Raw genomic sequence first — 13,817 nt, 5'->3', positions numbered from 1 at the left:
AACTGTCATGCATGCAGTTAAGCTATTGTTTTCTTGTCTCACTAATAGTTTTGCATAAGCAAACATATTTAAATATTCAAGTGAATGTTTTCTTGGACATTACTGAATCACATACTATTGAGATCACCGAGTTGAAGTATATGAGGAATAGCGGTCTAAGAGTAAACAGCAGTTAAGGAAGAATGGCATAAACTAGTTGGTTTTGAAAAGAATTCACTAAAAATACAAGAGTAAGAATGGAGTTTGCCTTTGCTTTTAGTGAGATGAGGCTCATGTGTCGTCTTTCTGTTTGTCTGTCTCATTCCTACCAACTTTTGAACTTATTGGCCAAATTCACCCAAGGGTGGTATAGATATAGCACTCCCATGAGTAGCGTGAAAATAGGCAGCTGGGTACAGGAAAAAGACTCTGTTATTGTTCTCACCCTCATCCCCCCTCTCCCCCAGGAGAGAAATGTTGAAAGCAAATCCATACTGGAGAGTGAGACCCTCAACGTGGGAAAGCAGAAGCTTGCACCTTTTTAGACATCAGGGAATCTGACCATTAGATACAATCCATAGGAAACCAGGCCTCATTAGTTCTGCTGCTCACAGGACTGTTTTTCTAATGGAAAGAGGCTCAGCTGTGCAAGCAATTTTTTTTTCCCCTAAGACTTTCAATCTGGGTGCTTAGCGTTAGGGTATGTAACATATGGTATTTTCGACCTGTAGTGAAGTAGTATTCCACTGTGTTGTGTGGTTGATATTTCTAAAACTCCCATTCTCTGTACCATGTATCTGGGAAATACTGGCATCTTCTCATGCAGAGTGTCTTCCATAGATCTCAGCGTCACACTAGAAGCTCTGATGTAAAGAGATTTAAAACACCACTCACTATTCTATTAATACTAGTGTATTCCTTCATATATTTTCCTGAGGCTATCAGAATATTTTAATATCCCATAACTCCCGCAACATACAGAGGGGTCACAGAGCAATAATTTTCCCATGACAGAAATGCCTTTGAAGCAAAACAAAGCAGTATTTAACACTTCAGAGTGATTCTCAAAAGCAGTTTATGATAGGCAGTGAGAAACACTGCTACAACCAAATGAAACTGCCAGAGGAATGTAGGTCAGGGAAATGCAATTATCTGGCTAAAAATTTAAAAGGATAGTGAGGTTAGGGCCCTATTCTTGTACTAAAGATCCACAAAGCTTTTAGAAACCACAACTTAGAAGACCCTCTGTCCTATTTCTTTTTGGAAAGAGAGAGTCCCTGTGAAGTTTACTGATTGACAGGGTTATGTTCGAAGTGCTGTGTGGCATTTGCTTGCTCAGTGTTACCCACTTCCTTTTGTAATGTGGGATTCCTGGAGATCAAGGGAGGTCATGAGATCAGTGTGAACTACTATAACAAAAATCTTCCAATAAACGAAACTGTGTTTTGAAGCTGACATTAAGCAACAAATTGTCAAAAGCAGTGAACTAGGAACTGGCCACCCAGTGATACAGTATCTTGACATTATATCTTTCATCTTAATGTATCCCAAACTATTTAAAATCATAATAAATGGGGCTCTCCTTATTTTATGCAGCTGCTTGGGAGGCACAAAAGCATAGAGTCAGTAGGAGCATTCACCCTTGCCATTTAATATTATGTTTATTACATCTGGCTTTAGGCAATTCTACTCTGTTATCTGTGAATTTTTATATGGCTTTGCTCACAATAGTATCTGAGTATGTTTCAGTAGTTCATAAACTGGCAGGCTGAAAATCTGACCTGTAGTTCATTTTTATTTTCTTCCCAGGGGAGAAATGTATACTAATGGATGCGAATGGCTTAAATTTATAGTTAAAGTCTATTTTATATTTATAGTTCTAGTAGTTTGTTTTATTATTTAACAGAGATATCCCCTTGTGTGCTTATACCGGACTTCTTTAGCGCAGAAGGATGTAAAAAAGCATCTTATACTTGGAGTGGAAGCCAGTGAGGGCTCTGGACCTGAATTCACATGGAAGTCTGTTAAAGAATTTCAGACCAACTTGTGAAAAAATGGTAGCTCTTGGTTAGGCAAGATTTATCCTTACTCTGGAGTGCTCTGTTGTGCCAGAAGAGCAGAGCTCTGTACTGTGATTTTTATTAAGAGGTTTATGTAATCATTTATGTATGATAGCTATAGAGAACTGAAAGCCTAGAAATATTGGCTGCTTTGGCCTGAAACTTGACTCAGTCCACTGAAGAGATAATGTAGAAAGCCAAGGCCAACTCTGATTTACTTTTGCTAGTCAGTAGTTCTGAGAAGATGGCACATTAGTATTAGTAAACTTTTCCATATGGCATAGAGATTTCATAACAATTTCACTGCTTTTATTAGAGAGTGTGTTTAAATCATGGATCTGGTTTGTGATATGCTCAATTATGTCTACTGCTTGAAGATCAAACCTGAACTATGATGGCCTGTGTATATAGCTAGTTAAAATCTGTTAATTCTTTTTGTAAGCGAAAGTCAATATGACAGGCTGGTCTGTGCTAATATTCATGTTGAATCTCTACTAGTCACTGGCTTTTTTTTTTTTTTTTCTTGCATGTGTTATGGGAAAGAGCATTTAGCCTATGGTCTGACTACTTAGCAAAGCCTATCCAACAAGAAAAGAGGAGGAAGTTCAGCTGACCCCCAGCACTTTGCTTTTGGGAACTTAAGTGATAGTGCATAAATACTATTGTTTTTACTGAGGAGCATCAAAACCAGTTTGAACAGGATGAGTTAGACAAGGCTTTGCCTACCCAGATGGGTGCAGACTGTTGTGTGTTTGATCTGTTTGCCCATGGAGCTGCCTGGATAGAAGCCAGCTCCAGCCTGGAAGCCATAAAGACATGTTAATACATTGCTGTGCTGCAGCTCATCATACTCATCAATGGTAGGGCTACTTTTGTTTCAGTAACCTCTAACTGCTTTTTTTTTTTAATGGCGTTTCTGCATTTTTTCCAACTACTATATAAAATATTCTATTTTAAGACAACCACAGATCACTGGTTCTCAAACAGAGAGAGCATGAGGTGTCTTATATGCTGCCGGACTTGCAAAACGATCAGTAGGTGTTATTCTTTGGAAAGTTTCACGAGCTTCTGGTTCTGCAGGAGAAAGGACTGTTAAGTTCTTTTTAATGTAAGACCCTGGTCTGGTAAGAGTGTACAAAGGGGAGAGAAATCTAGCAATGACCACAGTTGTTCTGGTAAACAACTAGTGATAATAGACTGTTTTTTGCTTAAGGTATTTGAAGGGATCGTAGTAGTGTGCGATACGGCTGCAGGTTCTAACGTGGTGTTCTGGGTTAATAGCAGCCAGCCGTAACTCTGAACAGCCACCTGGCACCCAAAACTTCTGCACTCTGCTACCCTGATCCCTCTTCTTATCCCCCATGCCCAGGGCGGAGATGGCAGGGAGGAAGTGGTTGAGCATTGAAACTTGAGGTTTTATGAGGAGATGCAATTAAGTAAAAAAAAAACAAAAAAAAAACACATAAAAGGCAGGGAGGATGGCAGAAGGAGTGTGATGAAAACAGTGAAGGGAAAAAAGATGTGAACTAAAAGAATAAAATGATATTGTCATAACACCCACAGGCCTCCCTTATGGAAAGGACAAGGAGTAATTGTCAGGAGATAAACTCAGCATGCTGCAAGCTCAGTCTCAAACTATCATTAATAATCTTGAGAAATGAGTCTAGAGGACAGAAATGAAACTGGCAGTATTTGTGAGGCAGAGTCGACATGGGCTGTCATCCCATTGAGCGATGTACCCTGTCAGGGCCTGTTAACGTTGCCCTCCTGTCAGAGTGACATGTAACATTGCATGTTAAGCAAGTGGCAGACGAGACAGTGTGGAGGCAAATTGTTCGGCAGATGGCACAGCCTACTTTACTCACCATTTGAAGTTGGAAAATAGAGCACAGGCCATTTTTTGCATTCACTCTCTCACTCTTTCCAAATGCTAGTCTGGATACTGGTTGGCAGCTTCCTTCCTTTGTTGTGACTACTGGGACAGGAGGAGTCACACAATACGATTAATAACATGGGTATTTCAAGTATAATGTTAACCGTGTGTGATGGACACTTTGAGAGTATTACAAGTCCTAACAGGTATCTCTTTTGAGCTGTAAACCACCTGTGGCTCATTGTGGTTCCTTTCTTTTTAAAACCTCCTAATATGTGACTACACTAGACTTAGAGCATCTGCTTCATTCTCAACCATTGCAGGAGAAAAATGTGAAGTTTTCTTTGGGAGTTGGGAAAAGAAGGGAGGAAACGGCACGACAACTGTTTTCTCCCTCGTTCGAGACAGAGTTCAATTCCGCTCCTTTTGAAGAAGATTGCAATACTCTCACTGAGTTTGGTGGTGCTGGACTGTGCTCTTATAAACCAAATAAGTGATCTTTTAGGAAAAACAAGGAGTCTTCAGCCACCAGTTCAGGACAGTCTGAATGGAGTAACAATTTGAATCTAAACAAGTTCTTCATATTAATCACCTTCTAGACAGTCCCAGTTCAGTTTCCCAGTGACATTGGCTCTTTCTTCATTTGGCTCAAGAAAGGGACAGTGAAAGATAATGCTGTGCAAAGTGAGAGACAAGGAAAAGACATCATTTGTTACTTAGTAAGGACAGTATGTCTGGCACTCTTCACAGACAAGACACTCTCTTAGGAGTTTACAGGCTGACTAGAGGAGACAGTAGTGTTCAAATACCTTTGGGTCATTCAGAGGAAAACCCAGTTGGAAAAGTGGTTTGAGAAGCATTAATAAGGAAAAGTGGTAACAAATTCTGTTTTTGTGTATTTTGTCTTCTGTACAAAGCAGAAGAGAAAAGGAAAACCTCACCTTCACAGGTAAAGAGTATTCAACAGTCACACTGGGTAACCAAAGAGTATCCTGCCATACATGATTTTCTAGTGTGGAACTTATGGGCTTATTTCAGCAGTATCCAAATACCCGTTTGTGTTGCAAGTTCAAAAATAAGAATCTAAAATCTTGAAGGTCTTTAATTAGTGTGCAATAACATAAGTTATACCTGTCCAGAGGTTTGCATATAATGTTCTGTGTTTGATATGTGCCAGATGACTTAGTAAAATACATACCAAAATCATGGTTAAACAAGTGCAGGCATAAAATTCAGTTCTGTAATTAACCCCTCTTTCATATTTTCTTAAAGGACCACATAATACCAATATTTTTCATTGAAGATAGTGCAAGGAAACCCTGAACCTGATATAGTTGGCTACAAAATAAAATAAAATTATCTCTTACCAAACAGACTGTGAAAACTTAGCTGTTGAGATATAAGCACAATGTCTGCCCTTCTTTTATGTCCAGGATACAGAAGGCCCATTTTCCTGAGATACAGTGAATGTTTTATGGTTTAGCCTGAATTTCTAGCTTATTAACAGCAATGTCTCTTGAAAAAATATATATATATATGTGAAGGCAATTAGAATTGTTATCTGAGTTCACATCAGTTTTATAACTTTGCCTGTTTGTTTGGCAGAAGGCTTCTACTTGGACTGCCGGTCTGCTCTGTTGCATACCCTGACTGGCAGTTCCAGTATATTTCAGACGTATGTTTAAATATAAACCTAACTTTTGTCTCAAGTGTATAAAAAAGTAAGGCTATTTTCTTAGCATCAGCTGTTAATTTATAAAGAGTTGGAAAATTCCAATCGCTTTGTTATTTTAGTGTGATTACAAGTTTTGTGTGTGTGTGTGTGTCTGTGTCTGTGTGTGTCTGTGTGTGTCTGTGTGTGTGTTTGTACTAGCACAAAGAAGATGTCATTGCAAAAATCCTTTTATGGTAGGAATGGGCTCAGTTTTGGAAAGACCTTTCAGAAAAAAATTGCTACAAACCTAGGAAACCTCTTAGATATAATTAATGGATCATGAAGCATATAAACAAAATAATGCATTTAATATTTGCAGGAATTTAGTGTACCATTAAAATTGTAGGTTGATTTTCAGCGGTGACATAATGTTTTTAATACACAGTAAATCTACTTAACAATGCTGTGATGCATTTCAGGTATTCTCAGCAGGTCACAAACTCTTCAAGTATTTCATATTTGGAAATTCAATTTGAAACATGGTGATTTCTCTGTTTTTATTCACTGGCAATAATCATAACAGATGTAACTGAATACTGATATCTTTCACAGAGATTTTTAAGATACTAGGCCAAATATTGCTCCCAGCTTAACAAGTGGCTTAACACAGAGACCAATGGTGAAGTCCAGGGACTGGCCTACACTCAAAGATTGGAGCTTGCAGTGTTACCGTAGGTGTTACAATTCTGTGTCAATGTAAAGAAAATTTCCATTTCCTTTCACCTCTGCAGAAATTCACGCAGCAGTTTGACAGCTATATTTTAATGAAAAGTTGCAACACGATTTTCTTCTACCTAAGGCTGCTAATAGAGCTTTATTATCTGTTTATTCTTCCTTACTTGTCTTGACCTTGGTTTATTACAACTCCGTAAGTTCCAGTTCATTATAAAACTCTTTATCTATCTGGCTCTGCAGCATCTCTGTTTAATAATCAACTGCTGTTTTGCTGTTAATATGTTTCTGAATAATATGAAGCGTATGAAAAGAAAAAAAATTGGCAAATGTAATTGTTATGAAATTTATGGGAAACAGTCTCAACAGCCTCAAATTATTACAGTTATTCTTACATGGGAAAATTTTGGAGAAGGATATTCACAAAGGATGATATAAATCTCCCTAGACTCCTTCTACAATTTAATTGGGAAAGATAGGCCTGACTTAGCTCTTCTAGATGACCCTCTGCCTTTTTTGCATAAAGTATAGAGGGAGAGATTAGTCTTATTAGGCTAATGTTGGCCTGTATGAATAACCCTCTCAGAGATTAATAGGGATGAAAGAGAAATAGAGCACTAATAAATATGTAAGCCTCTTTAGAAATGGCCCTAAGTAGGTCTTGTTTTTCTAAACTATTGAGAAAACCTGTATGTCCAGTAAGGCCAAGTTAATAGCAGATGCTCAGTTTCTGAAAATGAGGTCATATAGAATGTAATAGGGATGGTGTTGATCTACAGGGGTTTTGAGCCATTCTACGCACAGTTTTCTATTACTTAAATAGGCAATTAAAGTAATCCTGGGAAGTTAAATTTCAGTTCATCTCTAATTTCCTGAATGTCCTGTCCCTTCCAAAATGCACCACTCCTCCTCTGGCTACTTGGCAGTAGCTATTTGGATATTGTCACACTGAACACTGAGGCTACTGGATCTGTGTAGCAGGTCCTGAAATGGAGAGGTAAAAATATGACTGTTACCAAGGGGCCTATCTGTGAATTTAACACAAGAAAAACCTCATGTAGCCTTCAGTTGATGTGGAGCTGTTACTTGTGCGGAAACCATTGGTGAATGGCAGGAACAGTATGAAAGGGTGCCCAGCTTCTTTGTCGTGAATTTTGGGGATAAAATCCATTGAAAATATGAAAATACACTTATAAAAACAACAAAGTACTGAAATAGACAAGTTATGAAGGGAAATAATGCTAATAACTGTTTGCAGTTAAGGGATAAAGGAAAGCAATCAAGAGGAAAGAAGATTAATTGTTTTTTCTCAAGATTATCTCCAATCAGTGCTGATAGAGTCACAAAGGGTGTTTCAAAGCTGTGGTTTAATTAAAGATAATCCAGAGTTATCACATTTAATTATTTTATAAAGGTCATTATGTCTTCAGTCTTTGCCAGATATATACCCAGTGTGGTGCAGGCTATTATAATAGAACAAAAAGAACATATTACATAAGAGGGCATAACTACAATGAGCTGGAAATACTAATGTAAAAGTGAACAGTTGAGGTTCTTTGTTAGAGAGACCATGTACAAATTAAATTACCTGAAGAGACAAAAGCACAAATAATTAAACTGGATTATTCTGGATTATTTTATGTAATCCAGTGTTTCAGAATGGTTGTTACTGAAGAATCACTCTGATCTTCAGTAATCTCAAGACTAGGCAATTAATCTTCTTATCTGACATATGTGAGTGATGGCTACTCACAAACAGGCCCCATTTTCAGTACTGCCTTCTTCCCCCTCTCCCTTCTTTCTCACCTGGGAGTTGATTTAAAAGTTTTCAGATAAATTAATCAGATTATCTCTCAAACTGATTTTTCTTTTTTTTCAAATGCTGGCTTTCAGCATCTCTTGGAAAGTCCCAAAAGTATTTCAAATGTTTATTAGCCTGTTCTATTCTTGATGTGTCTCAATATTATAACATATTTTCTACTGAATATTAAAAAGCAACATTAATCATCCAACGGTATGGAGAAAAGCTTCAGCTTTTCTAAATAGGTACATTGTTTTCAATGGAGCCATGATAATTTATGACATGAGGATCATGCAGTAAATAGCCTATTAAATCTAAATGAAATGTATAGTCAATTGCACATGGAATATGATTTATAACACTATTTGTTCTAGAAATTTCTTGACATGATATCATTATTATTATTTGGCAAAAGATTTGAAATTCGTTGCTGGAAACTTGGCTTTACTTTAACCATAGCCACTTGATGTCTAAATAGAGTAAATGGTAGTAGCAAATCCATTAGTTTTCTTGCTTAGTCTGTATTGTATATAAAATATTTGTGGTATCCTTGTTTTAATGTTAGAAAATAATGAAGTATAATTTATAAAAAAAAATTGCTTATAAATTTCTTCTTGATTTAAATTTAGCTGAACTGCTAATGCTCCACTCATCTTGATGAACTGGTTCAATATTGGAAGCCTGATTCCTCAGGAAACCAAGACCAGTAGTAAGTAGCTGCAACACTTGTTTTATCTTTGCTTTGCTTGTTTAATTATACATTATATGTATATTATATGTATATTATATGTATATTATAATTATATGAGATTATACAGCAAAGGCATATTCAGAACATTTGCTCAGTTCCTTGTTTAAATTGCATGCTGAGTTTTAGATTTTGCATCAGAATAGCCATCTTAGATGGACCGATAAAAGCGGGTCAGAAATATGTAGCATTCTGAAAATCAGACCCCTGGTATCAGGATCTCAAATACAGGCATGAGAAGCAAATTGCTATTTGCAAAGTAGAGAAACAACAGCCAGATTGTTTCTTCTTCACTTACTGTGCACAGTGTGTGTTGGTACTACATTGCAGTAGCTCAGAAATCTCAAACTGTCAGGAAAAACAAACCATGCCCTACAGACAGAAGGGTGAAGAAAAAGCACAAAGAGGAAACCAGGAATTCATCTGCACTTAACAAAAGCATGCTGTATTTGCCAACAGGGTGGTGGAATCTGCTTCTCATTGATGAATCATGCATTCCCAGGTTGTCCTTTTTATGCTGCTATTCTCTCTTGTTTCAGCTTACAGCACTAAGCCTGATTTAATGGGCAGTGAAACAAAAAGGGAGGCACATCATACACATTGATACTTCTTCGTTCCATTCTAGTCTGTTTATTTAAAGAGTCTCTTTCATACTATGAAACTAAAAGGCATTCTTATTATCCAACAAACCTGAATTATTTCCTATTTGGATGACTTTTCTGCATATTTTTAAGACAATTTGGTTTTACAGAATACTGCCTTTGCTTTTAGTTTTTATGTGTTACCATTTCCTTATTACACGACGTTGATTTTTTATTAAATTTCCAGCAAAAATAACATTATTCTGAGTATAATCAATTTTGAGATCTAAAACATGTAATGTAGAAACATAGTCTTACCTCCTAGCATTATTCCCCCACTTTACAAAGCTAGGCCAATTTTTCGCGGCAATGGGTTTTTCATGGCTCTGTGAACATTGTGCTCTCGATAAACTTGATTTTTTTTTCTCTACTCTCTATGTGTGTGTATATCTTAGATATTTCTAGCTATACCTAAAAGTAGATCTAATAAAAACTGAACTGTGTTGAAGAAATACTGAGTATTTCCTGACTGACCGATATGATAAGTTGCAGAACTCTATTTCACCTGCCTAGTTTTCCTACTCAATGCATAGGAAGAGTTAAATTCCTCAGAATGAGATCCAAAACACTCAGCATGCTCATCAGGAGACTACCAAATGCCTAAAACGTGAAACCTGGAAATACAGACAGCAGGGTATGCCTGAAGCTTTATTCCTCTCTAGAGTCTGGCAATCTTGAATGAGCATTCAAGGCTACTGGGAAGCTCTTCATTTTCTCACTGTTGAGCTACAGCCTGAAGTTAGGTGCTGTGTCCTTGCTTACAAGAAACTATGCAGTGCTCATGCTTTTCATGTAAAAGAAGATGAGAACATGATGCTAGTGGTGACCTTTTGAAAAGTGATTCTGTTTTAGGAAACAGGCCCAACCTGAAGGCTCTGTGGGAGGAGCTCAGTCTTTTCTTTGGGAGGAATACAGCAAAAGCACCCCTTTATTTCTGTCCTTTTTTGAGAGTCTCCTCCATCCCGCTGTGACTAAGAATACTACAAACATTTGTATAAATCCTATTCTGTGTGCATAGTACAGTGCCTGAGGTTTTGTTTGGTGCCTTTAATCTGTCCTTGTGCCATCCCAGATGTGGATTTTGGGACCTGGAGTGCTCTATCCAGAGAGTACCAAGGATGGGATAAGTTACAGCAAACTGCTCATGAGAACAGTGAGATACAGCAGCATCCTAGAGATCTACCTTGGGCTGGAAACTATTTTGCATCATCTCTGAGACCCGGAAATCCTGACCTGGGAGAGAATTGTGTGGGCAACAACAGCACTTGGCACTGCCAAACTGCAGGCACTTAAGCAGCATTGGATCTGAAGGGAAGTTGCCAGAGAACTTTTGTTTCATCTTTTTGAGCAGGAGTCTTTTGGACTCTTAAATTAGGGTTTTGCCTTTCTTTCTTAACAGTAATTTGAAAGTTTTAAGTCAGCAACATGAATGATAAAAGAGCCTGGCAAAGCAAACAAAATACTGTTTCCTATTCTATTTTAAAGAAGTACAGCCTGTCAACAGCTCTAATGCTTTTTGCTGCATGGGAAATTAAGACTTAGAAAGGGTCAGAGGGTATAAAGCTCAGGTGGGGATGGACACCATTATCTTCACCGTGAGAACCACCCCTGCTGAGAACTCTACCTAAAATTTATTTAAAGGCGCATATGTATTCATTCCAGAGGAGTGCTGTAGGCCCAGATGAATGCAATGTTTTCCAAAGGAGTACTGACACAGGTTTTAAATAAGCAAACAATAGAGCCACATGTATAAGCCGAAAATTTAAACATCAGTGGTCGGATTTCTGTCTGCTAAACCATTTCCTCAGTTCTCTTCTGGCCAGTCACCACAGTCCCCAGGCCAATTAGTAAATCTGAACAACACATGCAGTTTCAATATATAATCTCTTTGGTAAGTATAACACTCTCTATATGGTAACACCACCGAAGAGCCTCAGGGGCTGGGCTGGAGGGCCACCTCCGAGGGGCGTCAGGGCCAGCGGAGGGGGCCAGGCCACCGCTGACCAAAGTGGGACCTGGGGTCAGGGGCACTCAGGAGACCAGGGCTGGTTAGGGGATTGGTGTTGGGGAGTGACTGGGACCCAGGGATGGGCCAGGGGGTCATGCAGGAGCCTGGGTCTGAGTTGGATCCAGGAGGTATCCAGGAGATCACTCAGGAGCCTTGAGGTTGGGTGACACAGCTTCAGGGCTTATGGATTTATTGTTTGTGAATAGTTATGGCTGATAAGAGCAAATGCATGTATCAGTGCTGAGGATTTGCATAACACTTCTCAATGAACCATAGCGCAGAGCCAGAAAACTGAAAAGGCGGGCAGCAAAGACCATCGAAGGTATGAAATGTCTTCTGCATGAGATCCAACAAAGTAAATTAGCAGTCTTCAGTTTGGAAAAGAGATGCTTTATGGGTCGGGGGGGAAGGGGTAATAATATAGATTTATGGAATCCTTCACGGCATGCAGAGGTTTGATTGATTTTTCTTTGTCTCTACCGGAAGATGAAATGGGAAATCAAATAAAGCCATCAAGAGTGGGTTTAAAACAAACAAGAGGACTCTTTACCAAGAATATTGTGGATGCTTACAGTTTACTTTGCGCACAAGAAAGGACTGGTTAAGTTGAAAGGAAAAAATCATTGAGAGTTACTATGCGCACAAGAACCACATCTAGATCAGGGAGTCCCTGACTTGAAAATGTGTGCTATGGAGAAGTATAATTTATGTTTGCTCTTATAATCTCTAGATAACCATATATGGCTGCTGTTGAAAACATGATACTGGCCTACAGGGAGCTTTAATCCAACCTACTATTCTATTTTTACTTTCTATTGCTTTTATTTGAAGGTTAAAACACGAGAAACTACAGAGCTATAGAACACAGCAAAACTCCTTAACACTGAGCCCCTATAAATTGATAAAAAATTTAGACCCTGCCCTTCAAAACTCCTGAATATTTGATATGTTGTTGAGAAGCTGCAGTTTGGAATGCTTGAAACAGTCCAAGAGAAAAAAACAACAACCTACTCTGCCTTCCTATAAACTCCCAGATTCAAGAGGCCAGTCTGACTAGAGCATACGATTTAGGATGGTCTGTGCATTTTACAGTTCACAGTAACAAGAATGAATGAGAAATAACTCCAGTAACCCAGAGTAACCTAACATTTGAATCACCATGGTGCTGAAGTAGAAAAAAAGCACTTACTTGGATGAAACTATCTGGGCATAGATGGAAGTACATAAAGAGACTTGTCAGAGCAAAGGTAAACATAAGACCAAATTGCAGGTGTTTACTGAATTTAAGTGTTTCCAGGGTTAGATACTGTGAAAGAAAAAGCTTTCTGATTTTCTTTTTTCAACTTAGACCCCTAATTTCCACTTTTTTAACTGTCAAACTAGGCAGTTTTCATCTTGGTAGCAATCCCTCTATCACACATTAGTCCTCATGACATTAGCTAATTTTGTTTTTAAAGTAAACTTCTCACTCTGTCCATAGTGATCCAGCTTTTTTTTTTTTCTTCATTTACAGTCCAGAAATTTTTTTTGTGGCTATAGGACAATTTCCATTTAGCAACCACTCACTTTTTTCTTAGCTCTGATCTAATGCTTGGGAGACTTTCAGCCCAACATGGAGCTAAGAAGACAACAGAAAAAATATAGGGCTTAGCATGTAAAACAAAGTCACTGTAGTGATAATGGTTCACAGAAAGGTTAATAACCTTGCACGTCAGTCCATTATCTGAAGGCCTCAAATCCCAATTACTCAAATTCCCTATAAGTCTTAAATACCCAGTTTTAACCTTTTCAGGAAAAATGTGATTTGTAAATATAAATGCTGAAGCTTTACCTACCTTATTAAAATGTTGGTCTGTGAAAGCCTTTCTTTGATTAATGGTATTGAATATTAAGGGCATAATTCTGAAAGGTGTTGTGCATATATAACTCCTACTCATTCCCCAACATACACATCCATCTATTTTCAAACAAAACCATATTCTTTTCCAAACAGTGAAAAAATAATGCAGTTATGCAAATTTTTATAAAGGATATGCAGCAAAGAGATGCTATTAAAAGAAGATAGTGTTCAGATATCTTTCATGTTTCCATTACTTGCCAGTTGATCCTGATTTGCATAATGCTTTTTTTAATTAACTTTTTTTTAATTAACTTTTTTTTTTTAATTGTGAATGGTATGGATGGACAAGTAATAAGCTGTTCATTCCCCTTAGAGTGTCTGCTTTTCTGAGAAACTCTTGAAAAGTTTGTCATCCAGATCAGTTACTTTTTTTCTTTTGTGTGTTAAGCCAATAATTTGGGCACTGGGAAGGTACCAGAAG

General features: G+C 37.9%; 1 protein-coding gene across 2 annotated transcripts in view; it reads left to right on the top strand.

Annotated features, from left to right (window-relative positions):
* Nucleotides 1–13,817, top strand: part of TMTC2 (transmembrane O-mannosyltransferase targeting cadherins 2) — a 320,399-nt gene that overhangs the window by 269,297 nt on the left and 37,285 nt on the right. The window contains exon 12 of one of the 2 annotated variants that reach the window (XR_010886594.1): nucleotides 8,729–8,808. Coding sequence is in view for 1 of the 2 variants with exons in the window: in XM_067312921.1 (XP_067169022.1) it covers nucleotides 8,729–8,740 (12 nt within the window). In the remaining variant the exon portion in view is untranslated. Of the gene's footprint in view, nucleotides 1–8,728; nucleotides 8,815–13,817 lie in introns of those variants that run through there. The other variant, XM_067312921.1, reaches the window with a different exon arrangement.

This window comes from Apteryx mantelli, chromosome 1 (genome assembly GCF_036417845.1).
Source record: "Apteryx mantelli isolate bAptMan1 chromosome 1, bAptMan1.hap1, whole genome shotgun sequence".
Taxonomy (NCBI): Eukaryota; Metazoa; Chordata; class Aves; order Apterygiformes; family Apterygidae; genus Apteryx; species Apteryx mantelli.
This window is presented reverse-complemented; position numbering and strand designations above follow the sequence as displayed.